The sequence below is a fragment of the Podarcis cretensis genome (genome assembly GCF_951804945.1).
Source record: "Podarcis cretensis genome assembly, chromosome: 5".
NCBI lineage: Eukaryota > Metazoa > Chordata > Lepidosauria > Squamata > Lacertidae > Podarcis > Podarcis cretensis.
The window spans coordinates 62,488,135-62,506,990 of NC_137174.1; the positions used below are offsets into that span (position 1 = coordinate 62,488,135).

Here is an 18,856-nt window from a genome sequence, read left to right on the forward strand (position 1 = left end):
TTGTGTTCAGGGCTGCTGGAGTTTGCATCATGCACCTTCTGCCTTTACTACACCCCCATCCCCTTATCTGGAAGAAGATTGTTTCCCTGCAGTTCACTAGTCCCAGCTGGAGCATTTCCTGTTTGACTCAAGCCCTGCTGGAATATATCCACTCCATTGCTCTGTTGTTATCTAATGCCTGTTTGGCAGGGTTGCAGAACTGCTGTTATGATGGCATGAAGGAGAGAAAAGGAAATTAATGTTTGTACTAAATTGGGTAGGATATTGGAGGTGTCTGCTTTCGAGAATTCATTACCAACATTTAGGATAACTACTTACACAAGAGCACCTTGGTTACAGCAGGACTCATCTCCATATTACTGTAAAATATTTGTCCCAGGACCCAGAAGCCACAGAGACAGCAATGGCTCATATAATCAGGCAGCCATGGTACATGGAAGCAAGCCATCCCTTATTACCAGCAGTAGGACATAACTTTAGCATTAATAAAGACCCTGGTGGAGCCATCCAAGCAATTTTTCCAGAATTTTCTATTCTGAAATGGATGGCTTATGCAGGGTTAAGGGATAAGTGCATTGTCAAATAAGGGGCACAGTTGCTCTATAATCAGTTGATTCCATAATCAAGCATTTTTAAAGTTGGAAGATACCTTGGAGGTCTTAGAGCCTACCCTCCTGCTCAGTTGCAGGAATTTTGCAACTACAAGATCCCTGAGAGGTAAACATGCAGCCTCTGCTTAAGTATCTCCAACAAGGGGTCTTAATTGCTTTCAGAGTGGGATGGGATAGCCTGGGCACAATGCTAGCCAGAATTTAAAGGAGATAGGCATTTTAAAGGCAAATGCAGTACAGGGTCTCCCATGGCAACTTTTCAAAATGAATTGGATAGATTTGGTTCAAATCCCATTTCAATTCTGAATTGTTACTGGATTGTTTTTATTGTTTGTTACTCTGTGTCACTTGCTTTGCTTAAGATTCCCCTGCAACTGACACAGAGCAAATATCTGCTTGGTCCTTATGGACCAAATTGCCCATCATCATCATTATTTATGAACTACTAGTGAAGTAGCACTGGACAGCCAACGTTGTTGGCAAATTGCAATAAAATATTAAAAGTAGCGACATTCAGCTGAGTGGTGGCAACGCCACTGCCCACCTGTGTTTCTTAGCAGAGGCATATGAGCTTCTTTTTGCAAAACCCTCTTATTGTATTTTATTTTCGTAACACCTAAAATATTATAGACTGTGGACAGAAGAGATAGTCCATTGAACACTTAGTGATTAATTGGGTCATTCATGAAAGAAAAGTAACTTTCTATTTGCAAAAGATTAAGCAATTAATGATTAACCCCACCAGTTCCATCACTAACTTCCAAGGTCTCAAAGTAGGACATGGGAAATGTATTTATTTGTTTGATTAATTCATACCATTTGAGTTTTGGTCAAGACCAGGTCCTCATCAATCTACTGTGAGGTTCAGAAAGTTTCTTTTCTTGTAACACTTCATGTCAATGTTTGCCAGAAAGCAAGAGAGAAGGAACTGAATGAGAGCCAAGCAGGCAGCAATACTTAAGGGTTTGGATCCTTGTTGCCAATCTTAACATGTCTAAAAAAAGCAATGCCACTCAGGCAGGTAAGTGAAGGGCCGCTGGGTAGAGGGAGCCTAAAATAATTTGATAAAGAGCCTCTGGATGGAAGATTGCATTTTGAATTAATAAAGAAAGCAGTAACAAGTAAGGATGGATGAATATGTCAATTTTGTTTTCTCTCTTTTACTAATTCAGTTCTCCACATTTCTGCTGCAAACTGAAACAACTCTCATGAAAATCTGTCAGTATTTTAGTGTGTATTTCTTCTGAAACACAGATTTTTGAATGCAGTTTTGACTAATATATGCATTTTTGCAACTTATATTATCTAATATATTGCATTTTATTATAATTGCCCCTCTGGATAAAAGGCAGGATATAGATTTAATAAATATAACCTTTTTTTTTAAAAAAAAGTTATTTTCCACCAATGTATGCATTTTTATGAACACTTTCCCCTAATATATGCATTTTTGTACACATTGCTTGGTCAGAAAACTCCATCACAACATTCAGAGAAGTGCGAATTTTGAAGGATAATTGAGTTTCTGTTCACATACTGGTTTAAGAAGAACAAATCAGGTAGTTTCTCACTCAAATGCAAACAAAATTGGATTTCCCTCCCATCCTTAATATCAAGCTAGCAAGAAAAAATATTAAACTTGGAGTAGGTTTGTTGTCTTGCCTTGTCATGGAGAATGCCTTCTAGTCAGCAGGACTCATCTTCTGTGTTGTGTTCAGAGTGTCATTATAGAAGCATCTGTACACATGGAGGAAACTGAAGCAATTTCACAAGGGCCTAAAATCATGCTGAAAGGAAGAGAAAATGTGGTATCTTACTATGAGTTTATAACAGAAACAGTAACATCAGTTGCAGAAGTTTGATTGGTTTGTTTTTGCTGAATTCTGCCTCTCTACTAATTTAAATTAAGGGCCAGCCAAAGTGGAAGTGGGTTCAGAGATTGTGACTGTAAGAAGCAACAGGGTCGTGCAGAATAATACCATTGGCCCAGCGGAGATTGTCATCTGTGATGGAAAGATAGCTGATCTTCTTCCAAAGAGAAACTGGGCCAGACCCAGTGGAGAAAAGGTATGAACTCATTTAACACTTTATCGTTTGTGGATTTCTATATTAGTGTTCAGGATCTGTTTCTAGCATGTTTCACAAATAAAACAGTAAAATTAAATAAAAATGCAATCCCATACAAAAGCAGCATAAAATACAAATAGAGGACCAAAATTCTTTTAAAAGCCTGGGAGAATAAACTATAACTGTGTAGGTGCTAGGCATCTCCATGAGTATCCTGGCTCCCCGCATTTGAACTTGAATTGATATAATGGCTGAAAGTTTTGGAAATTTTATTAATGAAGTCAGTGAAGTGTCCCAACATGGGTCTACAGTTTACAAGCAGGTCTACAGTTTACAAGCAGTTTACAGAGGACGTGACTAGGATTAGCTAAATATTATTGTTATAGAAAGTCTTAACCATTGTATGTGGAAATGAACATGCAAATATATTTTATAAACAGGTTCAATTTCCAATATATTCTGAAGTATTTAAAATGCCAGCAGTGCTGAAAGTTCAGCATTTAATAGCACTGACATTTTGAAGCACGGTTTTATATGCATAAACCTCCCAGAATGTTTCATTGTTAATCTGTGCTGATGAAAAATTCTAAGACAGCTCAAGGTAACACTGATCCCTTTCTTAACTGTGGTTCTAAATGAATAGCTACTGCTCTAAGGAGTAACACACAGCATCTTTCATATCTGTTACATCTTTCCTACACATTACAGTTTTCACAGACGATGACAACAACATACAAGTGCAATTAGGGGGTCCTGTGTAGTATTGCACAGTGGTGGAGTAAGATGGAAGTGATTTCACTTAAAATCCCACTTTAGCCATGAATCTTAATGGGTGACTTTGGGCCATTCATAATCTCTCAAGCCCAGGGTCCGCTGCAAGACTCTTGTGAAAATTTAACTGGAAGAAAACATGTATGCCACCCTGAGTTTCTTGGAAGAACAGTGGGATGCAAATAATATAAATAGTAACATTAAAATTGTATTTATAAAAAAGAATAGAGAGAGACTGACCTGACTTGCAGGGACATGAGTCAGGAAAGCAATAAAAACATTGTCATGAAATGCAATATGAAATGTATATAAATCACAGAAGCAACAGCCAAGAAACAGCAAAATCCAACAAGCATAAAACAAAACCCAAAACAGATCAGGTATAAGACATGCTGGAATGTCTGGGCAAATAAAAAAAAGAAGAAGTATTCAGCTGGTGCTGTAAAATGATGAAGATTGGTCCCAGGTAAGCTTCTTTGGAGAAGGCATTCTGTACATGAGACACCATTACTGAGAAAGCCCTCTCCCTAGTCGTTATCCTCTTAACCTGAGATGGTAAGGGAACCTGAAGAAGGGCCTCTTATGATGAATTATTTGTTCAGGCAGCATCATGCATTAGTAACCAACTTCAGATAACCAAGCCTCAAGCTATTTTATGAACGAGAAAGGAAAATATATTCTGGAGCATGGTATTAGGAGAGCTTTATGAGGGAGCTTGTGAAAGTGAACTATCCCAACACAAAACATCACATCCCTGGGGGCTAATTCTCCACTCAGTTACACTAGTTTCACGCCATCATGATTCCATTGACTTCACTGTAACTGAGTGGAGAGCTAGACCCTATGGTCATAATACCAGTGCGGAGCATTGAACCAAATTCACAGTGAATGCATTGGATAGGGGCCAGGGTAAAGTCTTCTCTTTTTTTTTACGTGGTTTTCCTTCTGGGTTAAACTTTTAGTTGCCTGACCAGTGACCTTTAGCCAGTGCCTGTTGCTGATCACAGCACACTCCACATTACCTCGACTAATAATTAACGCAACCTGCTCTGTCTGTGAATTGTCCATGAGCTGCGCATGAGATTCTCTCACTGCTTGGTTCATAGGGTAGATTTTGGCAGAAAAGCTATTGGTTCTCTTTCTGTCCATGTAAGTCATCTGTGTCAGATATGGCCAGTTGTGGAACATAAGAAGACCCTTAATGGAGCAGAACAAAGGACTATCAAAACCAGTATCCTGTTTTCAGGAAACCCACAAGCAGGATATGAGCGCAATAGCCATTTCTCATTACAGTGGTACCTCGGGTTACAGACGCTTCAGGTTACAGACTCTGCTAACCCAGAAATTGTACCTTGGGTTAAGAAATTTGCTTCAGGATGAGAACAGAAATCACGTGGCGGTGGTGCGGTGGGAGCGGGAGGCCCCATTAGCTAAAGTGGTACCTCAGGTTAAGAACAGTTTCAGGTTAAGAACGGACCTCCAGAACGAATTAAGTTCTTAACCCGAGGTACTTTTACCCAGAAACTGGTTTCCTGACGCAATCTCCCTTTGCCCCTCGAGGTAGTGTGCAGTCATCACAATAAGCAGTAATTGATAGGCTACTCCTCCATTAATTTCTCTAATTCTCTTTTAAAGCTATCCAAGTTGGTGGCCATCACCACATCCTGCAGCAGGAAATTCCATATTTTGGGAAATTCCATATGTACTGTGTTGAATTGCTACTACAAGATGAGACTACGGCTCTGCATGGCCTGCTACAGGGACCATTATGAATGAGAAATCTTTTTCTAGATACAACCTTAGCTGAACTTGGATGGCCTTGTGGCAGTTATCCATGGTCTAGTAAACTACCATCTAGACTATTGCAATGCATTATATGTGGGGCTACCTTCAAAGATGGTCCAGAATCTGCAGCTGACCCCAAAAAAGGCAAGAAGATTGTTAGTGCAGATTGGAAGATATCACCATATTATGACACTGGCTATGTCATCTTCACTGGCTTCCAGTCCATTTCCAGGCCCCAATCAATGTGCTGGTAGGAGGGACTGTGATAGTGATTTAAAAATGAAACGAAAAATGAAACAGAGAACAGTAGTATTTAAAAAAATTAATAGAAAATACTAGTACAGTAAATACTAGATGTGGTCAATGTTTAGTAGATCCTTGTCCTTCCTTGTTACAGTCTGGACTCCAAAGATAGTGAATGCTCTTCTGAGAGAGAGTTTGGTTCCTGCTCCCCTTAGAAAGGTAGGAATTAGATCTCAACTGGAGGGGAAAATTAGATTGGAAACTTCTCCAAGCAGCCTCTCAACCTGAGTCAGTCTTGTTATTTCTGCCTCTGTCCCTTTAAATCTGAGGCCTCTTTTGTACATTAATGCAGGGTGAGCATTTTAAAAGATACAGAGTACACATAGATAGATACAGAGTACGCATGTTCCACAAGGCCTCTTTTAAAAAACTTACCCTGTACAACCTAAATAAATGTTTGTGTCTTAAAGCATCTTAAGGGAATGAAAAATGACTGGAGATGAAAAGAGAGAGAAGCCTTCCTAATTAGGAATGTCATCAGATGCAACTTAACTTCTGAAAGTCAATGTATTTCCAAAAAGAAGGGAAAAGACAAAACAATGGCTATGCCTGAATTCATCCACTCGTGCAAAGCAGCTAATGAAGCATACTGTACTCATTCTTTAAGGCGCTGCAAGACTATTAATTGCTTCCAAGTAATTTGAATCTAACTTTCTCTTAGGAAATTTGAGAAATAGTTGAGCTCTCAATGACAATGCAAGGAAGATGAGTGTCTGATGAATAATGGTTTGCGACAAAGATGCAAGTGTTTTATTTTGTGTGCTTTTTTAAAAAAATACAATTCCTGGCATGTTGGAATTATGACAGATCTCTTACTGGATGAGTGTTCTAATAAGATAGAGTGAGCAGGAAGCCTAGCAAGAAGTCCAAATGATCAAATCAATTATGAAGCGTTCTTAGAAATCTCAACTGTTGTGGGCCACAATCCAGCAGAGAATGAATGGTTTTAAGAGCTCTTTTAGTCTGCAATGGATTGTGGCTGCGAGTTTTTAAAGTGTTCCTCCAAGCTTTCTATAGCGTTCCAAAAAGCAAAATACTAAACAGTGTTTTGAATTAAAATCCAGAGTTTTTAACAAGGAACCTGTACAAGCATTCTATGGACCACACTCATGATGAAGACAACTTTAGAATATTCTGCAATTAACCTGCAATTAACCTTCTGCCTACAGATCTTAGATGTTGGAGACCTCGTGGTCATGCCTGGAATAATTGACCCTCATGTGCATATATATGAGCCTGGACAGCCAGCTGGTGAAGGATTTGCATCTGTGACTCAGGCCGCAGCTGCAGGAGGCATCACCACTGTTGTTGACATGCCCTTGTACGTTTCCAGAGGGCTGGAGGGAGGGAATAAAGGGAGAGAATAAGGACTTTCCTATTTTAATGCAGAATTCACAATGAAATTCCCAGGTCAACTCATATAAACTACAGTGTAAGAGTTTATATGTCTCTTCCTAATATGATCTAATCCCTCATCCCATTGTAGGCCCTTGGCTCAAATCCTAAGACTTTCCTGAGGGTCGCTTGACCCTCAGGAATTGCTTTCCAAGGGGTTCAGGATGAGTTGAGAACCTGTGTGTGTGGTGTGCGTTTTTCCAAACAAGTTTTTAATAAACATTTCCCCAATAGGAGACTAAAGAGGTAAAGAAGCGACAGGGAATTATGCATAACTGAGCATTCTTGTGCTTGCACTGCATCTGGTAAAGGCCACTGTCTTTGTTGCTTTTTATTTATTTTCTTGTATTATTATTATTATTCTGCCTTCCATCCCACATGGAAACCAAGCGGTTCTCTGTATCATCACATTAACTTTCTTTGCACACCCATGTGCTCTGGCCCGTCTTACAGATTCCTAACACCTGTAGATAAAGAACACTTTGGGTGGAAGGCAACAGCTGGAGCAGCTTCTGCAGGGCAGGATTTCTGAAACACCGTATATAGTCCTGTAGTGTCACCTACTGGTCATATTCAGATATTGTAACCAAGGGTGAATTCCCATGCTCAATTTCCACACCAGAAATCCATGGTTGGTTGGCTGGTTTTCCTTTTTGAGGCCCCACCAAATGCCTAGACATAATTATACTGCATGAACAAAACACACACACCAACAGCACTGAGAGTCAGTGTGGTGGTCGTAGTTACTGATTTATCTATCAAATGCATAGCCTGCCTTTCCTGGTCATTTGAGGTGGTTCACTATAGGAGAAAAATACCAGACCTATCACTCCAGAATTGGAGATACTGATGTTCAAATCCCCACTCAGCCATTACACACACTGGGCAACACTGAGCCAGTGTCTGTCTCTCAGCCTCACCTACTTCACAGGTTGCTTGTTGAATGCTGGAATGTATAGTATTTTGAGCCCTTTGCTAAAAGAAAGCCATGATAGAAACATTATTTATTAAATCAATAAATAAACATTTATGCCTGGTGGAAGCCCATATGTGAATAGGGAAATCCATCATCTTTGGCATGTTAATGGGATCCAGTGGCAGAAATTCAAGTAGCTACCACAACCTAACAGAGGCAAATTTAAACTAAAGTAGTGTTTTTGTTGGAACCAGTTTGTGCACGGGTGGTACTGCTTTGGTTGAAAAATGAGGTCAGGATGTATTAAAGGTGTGTTACAGATTGGCAGCTAGACTGGGCTAGAAACGAGCACAGTTTAGTTGCCTTCTAGGTAGGAATGGTTCTACAATTAGGCAGAATGAGGCAACTGATTGTGTTTCTCATAAAAGGGCAGGGAGTGAGGAGACATGCTGAGATTTCTTGTTTCAGCTGCCATCTGCTCCCTGACTTTGATTATGGTGGTAGTGGTGGTGGAGGAGGAAGACAGGTATCATTTGCTGCTCTTAGGCAGCAAAATGTGCTGGGCCAGCCTTGTTTCCAAGTAACATCTTATTCTACTTCATCCCCTTAACTCAGGTACTGTAGTCCTCCAACCACAACCTTGTATGCCCTTGAGAAAAAGCTGCAGTCTGCCAAGGGAAAGTGCCATATTGATGTTGCATTTTGGGGTGGCATCATTCCTGGAAATCAGGTTTGTATCCAGCAATGAAATGGCATCAGCTCCCCTGTGTCCTATGTACTTTGGAGGGAGGGCCACGAAGGCAAGATAAATAGAGAGGGCTCCACAAATGAAAGCGTTCCTTTAGATAGCATGATCCATTAAAAGTAAGAGGCTGCAAATGGATGGAGGATTCTGCCATGTTTTTAGTTATACTAGGGTTGCTATATTTCAAAAAGTGAAAATCTAGACAGAAACTTTTTTGAGCTTTTCAGCAATTTCCACCCAGACACAATTTCTGACGGCCGATTGCCAGCTATGTACAGAAAATTCCATACATATGGCAACCCTAAGTTACACTGCACCCTATGCAAGAGCTCTGGAAACAGTACAGTACAGTACACAGTTTTGAAAATAAGAGATGTGGCTTGAAATAAATCACTTGGCTTGAAATCCCAGTTCTAATTCCATATATGTATGAACAAATTGCAGCAAATTGTTGGAAGTGGGAAATGAACTCTGCTCATCCTCATAGGGGTAGGTGAAAACTTAGATTCAGTTTGCATTTAAATTGAAAACTCAATTGTAGCTGAATATGTGCAGAAATTGCAAGAGAGCAGAACTTAATATGCAACTCAGCTATTCTTCTGCTTTCTTTGTATTATTAGCAAACTTTCCAAGTGCTTGTCCTTGTGCTCTCTTAGGCTGAGCTCCTACCAATGCTGAAGGCTGGGGTTCCTGGATTTCAGTGCTTCCTAATGGCCACTGGTGTGGAGGACTTTTCCCATGTTTGTCTACATGATATACATGTGGCAATGAATGAACTGCAAGACACAGACTGTGTGCTCCTGGTAAGGAGATGAGTTCCTACGCTTTTACTCGCTAGCACCTTTGACATTAAGTACCTGTTTTCCATTTCTCTTCTTTCTTCCAGTGAATTTCCAATCTGGATGGCAACATTTCACACTTTCTCTCCTTGGACATTACTTATTTTTAATTTTTTATGTATATTTTATTAGTGAATTGAAATATTCACTAGTGAATTGAAATATTCACTTTTCCCCAGTAGGTTATTCAGGTACTATAAATGACACAAAAAAGATGAATGAAGATTAGTACAATAATTAAAAGAATTTACTAATATCCACATATTAATAAAATTAAGCAATGCCCCTTCATAATAAAACATTAATTAATATTAAATATACAGAATTAAAATTTAATTGTGGTATATTAATTCATGATCTGCACATATTTTAAAGGTGTGAGAACAACTTCCCTATTTCCTTTCTTTTATTCTTATGTGTATAAGCTAATTCTTATTTTACATATTGAATTACCAAATCCCAACTTCTTATAATCTGCTTATATTTTTTTCTATCTTTAATCGTTGTGGTTTTCACTTATTTGGGTTATTTATACCTGCACTTTCCACCTCAAAAGAGACACTTAATGTGGCATACATTCTTCAGCAAACACAGAAAAATCCGCTCTTGGAAAACTGGCATCCAGCAAAAGATTCAAGGGAGAAAAGAACCAGGACCCACTGCTATAGACTATATTAGCCTGAGTACCTGGATTCTAGGGCAATAAGCAGTTTCACTGTTAAATTAGAGCAACTCCCTTCCCAGCACTGAATACTAGAATGAAAAGGTGCTGTTATGATTTGATATATCACAATAGTGTTTTGTTTTTTAAAAAACAGTAGGCAGTCTTCCCTGCTTTAAATTAAGCACTCTTGGTGACGTTTAGCTTTCATAGGCTTGTCTGAAACCAGACCACTGGGATGGGGTGGGGGTGAGAAGGAAGAAGATGTATTTTTAATCTTTGTTGGAAGCCGCCCATAGTGGCTGGGGAAACCCAGCCAGATGGGCAGGGCACAAATAATAATTTGTTGTTGTTGTCACATTGTTATATCTTCCTGTAGAAATTTTTATATAAACTTTCCCCCCCTTTTTGGGAATCTCTACACAGTTCCATCCAGAACAGGAGCCAAGTCACTCCTTGCCTGTCCAAGAGGGTATGTATTATGCTAACCAGTACCTTTACTTTTACCCCACCAGATATGTCTGCCAGGAGACATGGGAGCATTTCCCCCCTTCATCACAGGACCCTGGTCATCCCTTTGTGTTCTTCTGAATGGAAGTGTTTGCTCAGCTTAGAACTTGTTTTGCACCAACAAAGAAATAGATAATGGAGACCATCAATAGGGCAAATAAAGGAGAGTAGATAAGAGAGGAGACAGCAAGGAGTCTGGAGCAGCCCTGGGCAGTGAACTGTCTGAAGAAAAATACCTGAAGATTTCAGAATGGCCTCCCTCTGATGAAATAGGAGGGAGGGAGATTTCAGTTGAACAAGAAATGGGCACAATCTTTCTAGGATGTGAAGGGAGCTGGGAACCGTTCCCCTAAGGACCTTAAGTGCATTTTAATATACTAAAACACTAGAAATAATCTTGCTAGAACCCACTTAGTAGGGGCACCGGTATTAAATGTGTGCATCTTTATATTTTTCTCTCCCTTTCCCCAAACAGACACCATGGAGTACAGCACTTTCTTGGACACACGCCCTTATACCATGGAAGTGGAGGCCACCATCACCATTGCTGAACTGTGTCTCCAGTATAAGTGAGTGTTTCTTTCTGTTAAGCTGGAAATGAGAGAGCAGGCCAAGGACATAAAAAAGCCCTGCCGTATTACACCAAAATCCCATCTAGTTCAGCATATTGTTCTCCCACTGGCCAACTAGATGCCTATGGGAAACCACAAGCAAGACCTGTGTGCAAAAGCTCTCTGCTGGCATGTGCTTCCCAGCAACTGGTATCATACTCCAACTGCCCCAAAAATACCGGGATCATCACAAACACCCTTAAGCAACCACATCCTGAATTCCCAAGGGTCCTTCCCTTCAGTACTGGAAGTTCAGACCGTGCATCCCTCTAGAACATTTCTTAGATCTATGCCTCCCACTTCCTTCCTTCCCTCCTGACTCAATATGGCCCCACTTCCTGTTTATATGAAAACAAGATCCGGGTCACTTGAGGGCCCCTAATAAAGTTTTTCACTGTTTCCTTGCTCCTCGGTCGGTTGATCTCTCATAAAGAAACTGATGAGAGGGAGCTAAGCGGGCGAGGCCTTCCACAAGGTCACTGTCCACATGGTTGCGAGGGGTGCCAAGAGGTCACAAGTGCTGAAGAGCAGCTGTTACAGTCACTTGGCTCTGGTTTGCTTCGTTCAGCTACTGCATCTGAGTCCCTGCCCCAGCCTCTGAGGAGAAGGCAGGCTGGGGGGCACTGATGTAGAATATGACCCTATTTTCATCTGATGAATGTTGGAGGGCATGTGGTATTCAGAGGCATACCACCTCCAACAATAATCATATGCTTTTAACTTTACAGGATACCATGCCACATCGTTAATCTCTCCTCTGCTCAAGCCTTGCCCATTATCAAGGATGCTCGACAGAAGGGAGCACCAATTACTGTAGAAACAGCACACCACTACCTCAGCCTGGCATCTGAATGCATTCCTCCAGGAGGCATCTACTACAAATGCTGCCCTCCTATCAGGGACAAGAACAACCAGGTAAGAGCTATGGGAAATGGAAGTGGTCCAATCAAATGGCAAAAAATAAAAAGATAAAATAAAAATAAAGTGATGGCAGAGAGAGGACATATGAAGTAAGATCTGAGTACTATTAAAAAGAAATGCTTGATAATGTCTGCAATAATTCAGTAAGAAGAATAAGACAGGAACTTTATATGATCAACAGACTCCACTCATGTTGAAATTATAGGTTGTTCTGGATGAACAAAGCATGACAGGTTATTAAAATGGCATTCAGAAAAGAGTGAGTACACATACACACATACACACAATCTTATGCAGTTGACTCCTATAGATAATACACAGATCCAAACGATTGTCTAGAGACATATCAATGCAATGTTCAACTACTTAAATCCATCATATACATTATGAGAAACAAAAAGACAATAAAAACAAATAAAATATGTTAAAATTGACAGTGCAAAGTGCATTTGTGTCACATCCAGACATGTTCAAAGAGATGGTAGTTTAGTGCTTAATGTAAGTTCATTGTTCTTGTTTAACGAACTCAGCTTAATAAACCATGCTTGAGCACAAGAATCAGACTATATGCTACCTCCTTGTCCCTCTCTTCTTCCCATGATGCTATGGCTTCAGTGCCTCCATCATGGTTAATTTAAACCACAGTTTCCTGTTACATCTTAACTAGGAAACTATCATGTAATCTCGGACTACAAATACCAGGATAAGATGTTGGTTTTGCATCCTATTTGGTAAGTTGAGGTAAAACGGATGTAACTGGAATTTTTGGTTTAAAATAGCCATAATAAAAACACTGGATCCAAACAAGGGGGAGGGGAGGGCCAAACACATGGGTCTATTCTCAGTTTAATAAACTATGGTTTATTGGCCTTAATAATTGCCCCAAAGTATGAGGCACGCCTTCCTAAAGAAATAAGGGCACTAGAAAGGGAAAATGTCAGTTCCTGCACAATACATAATACAAGATTTTTGGGTATTGAATTACAAGAGGATCTGTCCTGGAGTGTCAACACAAGGGGGCTTGTGAAGAAGGCGCAGCAGAGACTGTACTTTTTGAGAATCCTAAGGAAAAACCATCTTCCGCAGAAACTGCTGCTTGCCTTCTATCACTGTGCCATTGAGAGCGTGCTCACTTATGGCTTATGTGTGTGATACGGAAGCTGTACTACCCAGGAGAGGATGGGGTTGGGCAGAGTTGTTAAGGCAGCAGAGAGCATTGTTGGCTGCCCACTCTCCACCTTAGAGCAGATTTATGCCACAAGGTGCCATAGGAAGGCACTGGACATAGTAAAAGATCCATCACATCCTGGTCACTGTCTCTTCGAGCTCCTGCCGTCGGGACGGAGATACAGGACGATGAAGACAAGAACGAGCCGTCTCAAGAACAGCTTCTTCTCCAGAGCGATCTCGGCCCTGAATGGGAAACCTGGACTTTGAAAGTCATCTAATCTTCCTTGCTGTATAATATGATATTGTTTTAATTAGTGTTTTTATAGTTGTTCTGATTTTGAGTGGAGTGCCCTACCTGGGTGGATGGAGCAGCCAAGTAATTTCGTTGTCCCCGAGAGGGGGCAATGACAATAAAGATATTATTATTATTATTATTAAGTGAATTAAGTGTTATTGTGATTCTTTATTGGGCCAGGATGCAAAATCCAGGAGTGGAATCATTGCAAAGCAATCCTTCTGTTCCCAGTTCCTTAAAACATTCCAGAAGGCCTTGGTGGTGGTGGTGAAGAAGAAGAATCAGCATGGCCAGAAGAATCAGCATGGCCACACTATCCTTATCTGTTTCTAAATGCGGATCTTTAGTCAAAGAAATTTTCTTTCCATGCCCATTCCTTCTTGCTTTTCCATTCTAAGGAGAGCTAACTTTCAGTGGCAGCTCTGTCACTGTTGCTTTGGACGGTCTATTTTCGAGCTGAAAGCTGATCCTGGATCTTTGGTACAAAGTGCATTACCTCTGTATGCATCAATAGATTAATGCAGGGGTCACCAATGTGTTGCTTGTGGGCACACATATGCCCACAGAGGCCGTTCCTGGTGCCTACGGGGTCCCCTTTCCCACTCCACTGAAATTAGTGTTGAAAAAAGCATGCTCCTCTTGCTAGTAGAACAGGTTGTGACGTGTGCTTGGCTGTGGTGCCCACAGCTGTGTATCCAGTTTGCAAATGTGCCACTGGCCCCAAAGAGGGATGTGACCCTTCCTTGATCATTCACTGGCTTCACCTTATTCAAGGAGAACTACAAAAGTATTTCCTTGGCATAAACTCTTCCTCTCATGTCTCCAGGAGCAGCTGTGGGCAGCTTTGGAAGTGGGAGAGATAGACATGGTTGTCTCAGCCCATACTCCTTTCTCCCGAGACTTGAAAGATTTGAACAATGTAGACTTCCTCAAGGCCCCAGCAGGGATTGCTTCACTACAGTTTGGTAATATGTTTATATACTATTTTATATATGCTGTTCTTTTTCTTATCCTCATCCAATGAGCATGTACTGCTAAGAATGGAAAGGATGATATCCTCATATCATGACTCAAGAATATACTACACTTACAGGCAGTATCTCTCCAGAATGTGGGGCCTCAGAGGTCTTTCCCATTACCTGCTAACTGGAGGTGTCTGGAATTAAAACAGTAACCTTCAGGATGCAAAGCATGTGATCCACCATTGAACTATGGCCCTACCCAAAGAATGACCTGTCATCCTGTTGTTCCAGGTGCCCTTAGTGTCCTCAAGCTAAGCCAACCAACACCCCATTCAAAATGCCCCATTTCATTTAAATTACAAATACTTTAGTTTTTCACTATGTAAATTAAAGCAATTTGTTTTAAAAAGCATGTTCAATAAAGCAAAGACTGGATCCCAAGCATCGTTACCGGTACTTCAAAATAAGTTCAATTGAATGCATAATAATTTTCTTTTAGGTAGGTCATGGCTTTCAGACAAAGACATCTTAATTGATCAGATCACTTTTCACAGAGTAGCCAATTCATTGATTAAATTTGCATATGTTTACATACAAAAATTCTGAAGAAAATAGCATGAATTTACTTCCCTGGTGCTCCCCCCCCCCCAATACAATCACACAATAGTGTGTGCGATTCAATGTGTGTATGTTTGAATGAGTGTGAATGAATGTCAGTGAATGTGTTTATCGGTGACCCAACGTATTGCCACATGTGGGCCTCGCAGGAAAGGACTGCTCACCCCTCGTATAGAATTTACCAAATGTTCAAGTCTCCTTTTTAAGTGGCATCAAGTGATATACTTTGAGAAGAAACCAGGGAAGAACAATCTTCTTAACAATAAATTCCTCTACTAATTGTGACTGGAAAATTCATAGGTCTCCCTCTCTTCTGGACTTCTGCAAAATCCAGAGGGTTCTCCTTCCATGACCTAGTGCAACTGATGTGCAAAAATCCTGCCATTCTGAGCAGGCTGGAAGACCGTAAAGGATCACTTGGCCCTGGGATGGATGCAGACCTAGTGATCTGGAATCCAGAAAAGGAGTTTGAGGTAAGGATGGGAGAGGATATAGGTCATTTTTAAAATTTTGTGAATCACCTTGGGAGTCTGATATAGAGCCAAAAAGAGGATATAACAAATCTAATAAAATAAAGAGTTATAACAAACAAAGACCTTACAGAAAACAATAAAGTGACCTAATACCAAATGAATAATTAAATGTGCCAGTTTTATGAGACAGAAGTCCAAAGTGTAGTTGTTGTTCTTTGAATTTCTTATCCTTACTTCACCATAAGGTCCCAGGTAAGATAAAACAATATAAAATAAAATGTTAAAATCAGTTAAAACACTTCGGTGTTGAATGTTTCCAGTATAAAAAGGCATAGCAGAATGGCCTTTTCAATGACCTTAGCAAGAGAGTAGTCTTGACACACTTAGGGTGTCAGCTGGGGCATTATTTTTCTCAATTTGGATCAAAGATACATCAAAACACCTATTATGGCTATGGTTATTAGCTAGAGAGATACAAGATAGATATTGATTGTGGCGAACATCATGTGTATACCCCTTCCCAAGCCTGCGATGGTAGCTCACTGGGTGGAAGTGTGTATTCAAGTTCTGTTTTCACCCTGTGAAACTAAGCTTTCTATGCTTTGAAATTTTTATAATTGATGATCTGGAAAGTGCCAGTTCTGATATTACCATTCTCTTTGATACAACACAGGGACAATAATATTAGGTTGTATACATTATCCTTAGTAAGCAACATTCCCCAAACTAATCTGTATTATAATTATTTTGTCTCCTTCTTTCTCTCTCAGGTGAATAAAAACATAATTCATCACAAGGATAAGGTATGGGAAGATTCATGTTTTCTGCATTATCCCAGTGTTCCTATTACTGCCCACTGCCATCCCACCCTCAAAACACCTTACTGTAATTTACTGTATAATTCATTACATTTTTTGCCTCTGCTTAGGGCAGGCTTCACTGTTCAGCAAATGGGACATCCCAAGTGTCATTTCTGTGGTGGTAGAGGCTATAATGAACTGACTGTTTAGTAATCTTCACCTCCATCTATCACTTTGCTTAGCAGGCAAAAACCAACAAGCAAAATACCACCAGGAGGGGTGAGCACAGCCGTAGGCTTTCAACATTCCTTGCCTTTTTGCAGCCTTGACATTTATGGACTATTCAGTCTTTATCTTTTCCAGGTCAGAAGTTACTGGGTCAGAGGATCTGCCTCATACAAAGGACTGGCCCTAGTAGGCACCCAACAGGACACATGTCTATGCTGAAGGAGTCTAAATCATTTTCATATCTGGTATCTTAGATTATTTATTAGTTTCATGGCCCTAACCTCAAGCTCAGAGTCAGAGGAGGATGAGCTGGCTGAGGCCAGGACTGCTGCACCACCAGGTTCCCTGGAAGTGAACCTGAGGCTAGTGGAACCTACAGAACCTGAGCCAGAACCCTCACAGATGCCTTTTGCCAAGTCCCATTTGCCTGAAAAGTACTTCTTGCTCTACAGGCCTACCCAACAAAATTCACCAGGCCAGCAAGCCATAAAAGAGAAAAGAAGTGCTCCAGGTTAGGGAGTTGGCCCTTTAAGGATACCTACTCTTTGGGCATGGAGATAGAGCTTGAGAAAGGTAAACTGGATGGAGGGGTTCATAAGGCCTCAATTCACCTCTAATCTTTGTTGTTCACTTAGAGCTTTATACACCGCTGCATCTGTTTTGCCTTGTGAATATCTGCTATGGACAGATCAGAACCACCATAAACAAAAACACATTTACCCAAAGACCTTTGATTCTGCATTCTGTTTATCCTTACTTTTCTCTCTCTCCCCGCTCCCTACTTTAGCTAACCCCATACCTGGGTTTCCAGCTTTATGGTGAAGTCTTTGCCACTCTTGTACGTGGCAGGCTGGTTTATCTGAATGGGAAATTTGCATCCAAGCCAGAAGGGGACCTGCTTGTGACAGAGAGAAAGATGTCTACAAGAGTCTCATCACCCTACTACTAATGAGGAAGAGCGTATGCCAAATGTACTAGCTAAACACAAATCTGGGCAGAAGAGAAGCTGGAAGAATAGAAGAGGAGAGTGGAATCTACACACATACAAAAAACGCTGTGAAAATGCTTTTAAAAAAAATGTTTTGAAAAATACATTAAATTTTGCACTGTGTCACTGTCACCATCTAGTGTCACATTTGTATATTGCACTTTACAACACATTTAAAATGTTTTATTTGCAGCTGTATATCGCTGTGGGTTAAAGCCTCAGCGCCTAGGGCTTGCCGATCGAAAGGTTGGCGGTTCGAATCCCTGCGGCGGGGTGCGCTCCCGCTGCTCGGTCCCAGCGCCTGCCAACCTAGCAGTTCGAAAGCACCTCCGGGTGCAAGTAGATAAATAGGGACCGCTTACCAGCGGGAAGGTAAACGGCGTTTCCATGTGCGGCTCTGGCTTGCCAGAGCAGCGATGTCACGCTGGCCACGTGACCCGGAAGTGTCTCCGGACAGCGCTGGCCCCTGGCCTCTTAAGTGAGATGGGCGCACAACCCCAGAGTCTGTCAAGACTGGCCCGTACGGGCAGGGGTACCTTTACCTTTTTATCTGAGTCCAAGGATGAGTAACATAAAGAATAAACTGCAATCACATAGTCTATTGTCTCAGTGAGAGCAGCTGCTACACTTTCTGAATTTTTCTATAACTGCTAAATAAATAAAATGAGGTCAACAGCTCCAGCTGATATGTAAAGGATATGCAACAATGGAACAGTAAAAAGTTATTGGAGCCACTCCCTCATGCCTTCTTGCTTTCCAGAAGTATAAATAAGGCTAATAAAAAATCAGGGTGATGGGGGGAAAGGACAAAAGGTCTGGGTGATCTTGCAGCTCTTGAAGCTTCATCTCAAAGTGTTTATTTTGCAAATCATTGATCTGATTTTCAAATTTAATGTAACACAGTGCTCACAGTGAATCAAACAGCAATATGCCAAAGTGTGATGAGTTCTGAATAAGTATTCTTTCACTATGGCTATGACCTCAGAAATTAGATAAAGAGGCTTTCGATATAACTCTTTAATCAAAGTATGATCTATTGATTTCCTGATCAGAATATGATCAAAATGGGATGTCAAGTAAACGTGTTTGAATTGTGCATTTTTCGATTCTTGCAGTTGCTCTAACCTTTAGAGCAAGGATGAGAAACCTGCAGTCCTCCACAGTGGCGTAGCGTGGGGGGTGTGGGG

At 40.8% G+C, this 18,856-nt stretch overlaps 1 protein-coding gene and 1 long non-coding RNA gene across 2 annotated transcripts in view; one reads left to right on the plus strand and one right to left on the minus strand.

The window, feature by feature from the left end:
* The first annotated feature begins 1,466 nt into the window (after window positions 1-1,466).
* On the plus strand, window positions 1,467-17,768 carry LOC307216510 (allantoinase, mitochondrial-like). The gene is made up of 12 exons (XM_079976893.1): window positions 1,467-1,632; window positions 2,521-2,678; window positions 6,707-6,858; window positions 8,464-8,578; window positions 9,250-9,396; window positions 10,520-10,565; window positions 11,079-11,172; window positions 11,943-12,129; window positions 14,427-14,565; window positions 15,481-15,653; window positions 16,424-16,456; window positions 17,469-17,768. Exons 1-12 carry the CDS (start codon window positions 1,602-1,604, stop codon window positions 17,628-17,630), a joined length of 1,437 nt encoding a protein of 478 aa, XP_079833019.1. The 5' UTR covers window positions 1,467-1,601; the 3' UTR covers window positions 17,631-17,768.
* LOC307216539 overlaps window positions 1,691-18,856 on the minus strand; it is a 33,325-nt gene continuing 16,159 nt past the window's right edge. The window contains exon 3 of the long non-coding RNA XR_013839128.1: window positions 1,691-2,398. This is a non-coding gene — a long non-coding RNA (uncharacterized lncRNA). The remainder of the gene's footprint in view (window positions 2,399-18,856) is intronic.